This window comes from Rutilus rutilus (genome assembly GCF_951802725.1).
Source record: "Rutilus rutilus genome assembly, chromosome: 20".
Taxonomy (NCBI): domain Eukaryota; kingdom Metazoa; phylum Chordata; class Actinopteri; order Cypriniformes; family Leuciscidae; genus Rutilus; species Rutilus rutilus.
In genome coordinates, this window is record NC_140225.1 from 33,560,869 (window position 1) to 33,565,482 (window position 4,614).

Sequence of the window (4,614 nt, forward strand, 5' to 3'; positions counted from 1 at the left end):
GATGAGCGTCGAAGAACCAAACAATCCAAGATCATGCCAAATCGTCAACAATCAAATCCAGCTAACTGAGTTAGCGACGTACGAAGAACGGGCCCATGATAGCGTCAAAAGTATACACTAGCAGCCTTTAAAGGTTCATTTTAAAATTCGCTTGTAAGTCTCATATAGCCTGGAAGCCTTTGGTTGCATGCTATATGGGACTTGCAAAGTACAGAAGTTGTTTCTCCACAGGGAATTTTAAGATTAACCTTTTGGCATGCAACCAAAGGATTCCAGGCTATATGGGACTTGAAAGTACAGTAGAACTATTGGTTTCACCACATTGGCAGAATGAGGCACTTTTTCAAAGTCAAGAGCAGTTAAACCAGACAGGAAGCAAAATGACAAGTCAGGTAGAATTAAGGATTGATTTGTCAGTTTTATTGAGAACTGCCCTTTTGCCCTTGAATCATTACAGGACCAAGTGAGGCCTTGCCTTCCCACTGAATGCCTAGAGAGAAGAAAAAAGCCAAGTTAGAGCACTTGAATCAAAAGCAACCTTAGACAAAGCAATTTACCAACCTCCATAGGGAGCAGCAAATTCACGATCAGGTCCACATGTTGAGTCACAGCAATCACAAACTTGGTCGTTTCCATCGGCAGCAATCCACCTGCAAAAAGACAAAGACATGGAACCTTCAACATGAGAAAGGATAACTTAAACACCCCCCCCCAAAAAAAACAAAAAACATGTACCCATTGGAAAAAGAACAGGATTTGTGCTGAGCGTCACTGGGTGCAGAAGCGAGAGTCGCCTTCAGAATACATGTTATGTAGATCTGCAAAGGATGACAGACAAGTTAAAAAACCAAAGCAGATGAGAGAAGTCAAATTAACTGATATATAGTACATACAGAAGGACTGTTGCCCTCATGGAACACAAACGCCTCCAGCTGGAACTGGATCTTGTCAACCTGAGAGCGAGGCATGAAGCGGGAGCTGGAAGCTGTAGTTTTGGCATCCACAAAGCACCTGATGACAAAGCAATCACAAAGAGTAACTCATGAATGTCAACTGAAGAGCAGAGCAACTAGACCTTACCCATGACTATGGGACAAAGCAACTTAAAAACAGTCCTACCGCATCAAGGACCACGTCCTTACCCATAATTCTCAATGAAGGAATATCTTGGAAGGGAGTTCACATCAGGCACTTGAGTGGCCACACAGCGGTCCACAAACACACGCAGAGGCACATGATTGTACTGATACACAGATGCCTCGATGTTAATAACGTCACCCAGGAAAAAGGAGTATGAAGGCCTCTGATAGGACCAATTATCTACACAAAAACACATTTTAGGCACAGCCACAATAGCAAGGGTAAAGGTTTTTATAATTATTGAAAGAAAACCTGTACCAACCCATCATGATCTTCAGGGAGAACAGCAAGACTTCTTGACCAGCCTCGGTTGAGGCATAAGGGACCCATGTTGGCCTCAAGGCATCACTGCTTACGTTTTGAAGCCTGCGGTTCATGAAAGTACCCATTAAACAGTCTTCCAGCTGTACCAGAAAGTGCAGAAAGTCACAGAGTGTCACAGAGATCACTTACCTTTGATAATGGCATTGAATGCCAACAATTGCACCTTCGGACCGGGTAATCGGAGCACCTGCAAGCGCCTCAGGGGTGTAGGTAAGAGAGAAGGTGTAGACAAGCTCATCCTCATTCATCTGTAAAGAGATTGTGGTTACCAAGAGGGTCATCCCAAAGACTTTACATATACCAAGATGGGAGAAAGTACACTGCAATATAGTAGAATAATTCCTTAAGAGCAAATCACCAATTAGTAAACTTCACGTCACCACAGCTGCCCTCAGAAGCTCCAGTGTTGCCAGAGATCAATGTTTTGGAGACATGCAGATTGACTGTTCCAGGGTAAAAACTAGCTTTAACACTATTAAGTAACAATACTTGTTCTAGTTTCTTAAGCACCTTTCATACCATTTATGAGATGGTATAGATTGGATGTGGGTTTGAAGGGTTATATAAAAGCAAGTAGCTTAAATTCAGAATTTACCTATTCAAACAGATATAACTTGGTCTTAGCTGCCCTGGCATTGTAAAACCAAGTGAACTGACTTTCTTTGAAAGGTCCTCTGCCACAACAAATAACCCATTAAGATGTATGAGTTCTTACCATCAGCACGCTGTTGCAGTCCTGTAATTCATACTCCAAGATGAGCACTCTTGACCCAGGATCCTGACCAACAACAGGACATCCACCTAAAGACAGACCAGTTGGCTGGATCAACTGACCATTGCTGAAAAAGTCCTGCTGGACCTCTACAAGAACCCGGTTCTCGCCGCATTGAACCGCTACACTGCCGGGAGTCACGGGTTCCCTCAACTGGAAGTCCACCGCCAACTCGTGCTGCACCTCGGGAACAATGGGATACCTCCAATCCAAAGGCTTCACTGGACCCTGCAACAGCTGCTTCTCCTGAAGGCCAAAAGGCTCCTGCGCAAGGCTTTTGAAGTCAGGACCCAAAGGACTCTGAAACTGAGAAGCCACTTGCAAAGGGTTCCAGAGGCCTAGAGAAAGGGCAGGATTTCTGGAAGCTGGATCTGATTTTGGCCCCACACTTCTTGGTCTATGACTGTACCTTAAACTTCCCCAGACATCAGGCAGATCAAATGCAACAATCACAACCATCACTAAGACAACTTTCAGAAACCCCATCCTAACAAACTTCAACACAAACACCACAACACACACAAGTGCTTGGCTTTGCCATTTTGTACACCTTTGAGTTAAGGTGGCTCCACCCCTTTTACCTTAATTGATTACCATTGATTCTTCTCTGGACCTGTAGAGTTTTTGCACCACTGCACATTTTGTCTCTCTTATCTGACACATTGAGGGAGGTATTTACATGACACCTTTTTCAACCAAAACTGGGTCAACGGCCATGGTTTTTTTGGCCTGTTGAATACCTGGTTCCAAAGCGGGACAACTCGGGCTTGAGGAGTGGTCATGAACAGTTTATCTGAGTTAGGAGACGGCAGCACCGGATGACTTCATACCTTCGGATGACTCAAAACTCTCTTTAAGAAAGCAGCGAGTGTTTGAATACCTTCTGTTTTTGAACTGATGTGGATTCTTTTCACCGTATTTAAGGCAGAAATATTTATATATAAGACTATGCACACTAACCATTACCATAGTAAACGTGGTAAATACGACCGCTTGAAGAAATCAGACAGATCATATAGGCTAGGCTATCACAATCGTGTATTTATTTTATTTGTCAGTAAGTCTCGTCTCTTTATACCGGTCTGTCTGATATCCAGATTAAGCTCCCCATATGTCATAAAATAAAGCAAGTCCGGTTTTTCTGGAACTTCCTCTGTTTCTCTGACGGAAAATAAAACTGTATTGGGACTGTCACTGGAGAGAGTGCTAAAGCTCCTCAGGTCGTGGTAGGAAATGTGTAGAAATGATTGTTCTTTCTAAATGTGAAATAAACATACTGACCTGTGACTACAAATAAACAGAAACAGATGCGACTGAATAAGTATGTGTCCTCTTTCATTTGTGAAATAATGGTAAATACCACTTTATTTCTGTGTGACTAATGTGCAATCTTGTCATAAATAAATTTATTATGGTCAATGTATCACTTATTAGTGTAAAACTATGGTAAAACATTGATGCTTGGGGTTTAAATCTTTAGGTAAACAACAAAAATGTCAACAAACTGCCACTTTTAGCATGGTCGCTTTGCGATCTCGCTACTTTCCTTTGATTTAATTCTTAGCTTTCTGATAAAACTTCCATTTGTTGGTGAAATGATGGTTTGTGTGACGTTGTTCCAGAGAGGCGTGTTGTGAAAAAAAAAAGAAAGAAAAAAACCCATCAGTGGTGAAGAGTAGCTCAGATCCATTGCGAAATTGAAAGCATTTTTATCAGTAAATGGTTTGGAGACAGTGATTCATGCATTTATTTCCTCTAGGCTAGATTACTGCAACTCACTTTATCTTAGTATGGTCCTCTGTATCCCACTTCAATTGGTACAAAACTTACTGGAACTAGAAAAGGGAACATATTTTGTCTGTTCTGGCTTCACTTCACTGGTTGCCGGTCGAATACTGTGTTATGTTTAAGGTTTTATTGTATGTGTATAAGGGGTTAAATGGCCAGGCTCCAAAATACATTACAGATCTTCTTATCCACTGGAAATATTCTAGGCCCTTAAGGTCTTCAAACTGGGTGATGCTGACTGTGCCAATGTCTCCTTAGAAGTTAAAAGGAGATTATGCCTTTTCTGTTAGTGCTCAACATCCGTGGAACAATTTGCCGGTACACATTTGGCTATCTTCCAATCTTTTTTCTCTGGCATTCGGATCAATGGTATTTTATCAATGTGTGTGTTTTCCTGTCAGTTTATGTATTTTATTGTTAGATTGTACAGAATGTGGTCAGCAGTGGCTGTTTTGAATGTGCTTTAGAAATAAAAGTGCCTTGTACTGCCTTGATGCTGACGGTCTCTTGGATTACTAACCCTGGCAGACCCTTCTGTGGTGTCAGTACATAACTCAGTGTTTTCTTTTTAACTTCAGAAACAGAGCTGA

At 41.8% G+C, this 4,614-nt stretch overlaps 1 protein-coding gene across 1 annotated transcript; it reads right to left on the reverse strand.

Moving 5' to 3' along the window:
• Positions 1–394: 394 nt before the first annotated feature.
• Positions 395–2,779, reverse strand: LOC311279756 (zona pellucida sperm-binding protein 3-like). The gene is made up of 8 exons (XM_084391458.1): positions 2,180–2,779; positions 1,594–1,712; positions 1,403–1,506; positions 1,143–1,320; positions 894–1,011; positions 736–818; positions 562–650; positions 395–490 (listed from the first exon to the last, which is right to left on the reverse strand). The coding sequence occupies exons 1-8, from the start codon at positions 2,720–2,722 to the stop codon at positions 420–422; spliced, it is 1,305 nt and encodes a 434-aa protein (XP_084247584.1). The 5' UTR covers positions 2,723–2,779; the 3' UTR covers positions 395–419.
• Positions 2,780–4,614: the final 1,835 nt, after the last annotated feature.

Excerpts from the sequence above, each read along its gene's own strand:
- LOC311279756 (XM_084391458.1), bottom strand. The coding sequence starts at position 2,722 with ATGGGGTTTCTGAAAGTTGTCTTAGTGATGGTTGTGATTGTTGCATTT. Across the intron at positions 1,321-1,402 it reads CTCCCTGAAGATCATGATGG|ATAATTGGTCCTATCAGAGG; the intron begins GTTGGTACAGGT and ends GTTTTTGTGTAG. Across the intron at positions 819-893 it reads ATGAGGGCAACAGTCCTTCT|ATCTACATAACATGTATTCT; the intron begins GTATGTACTATA and ends CATCCTTTGCAG.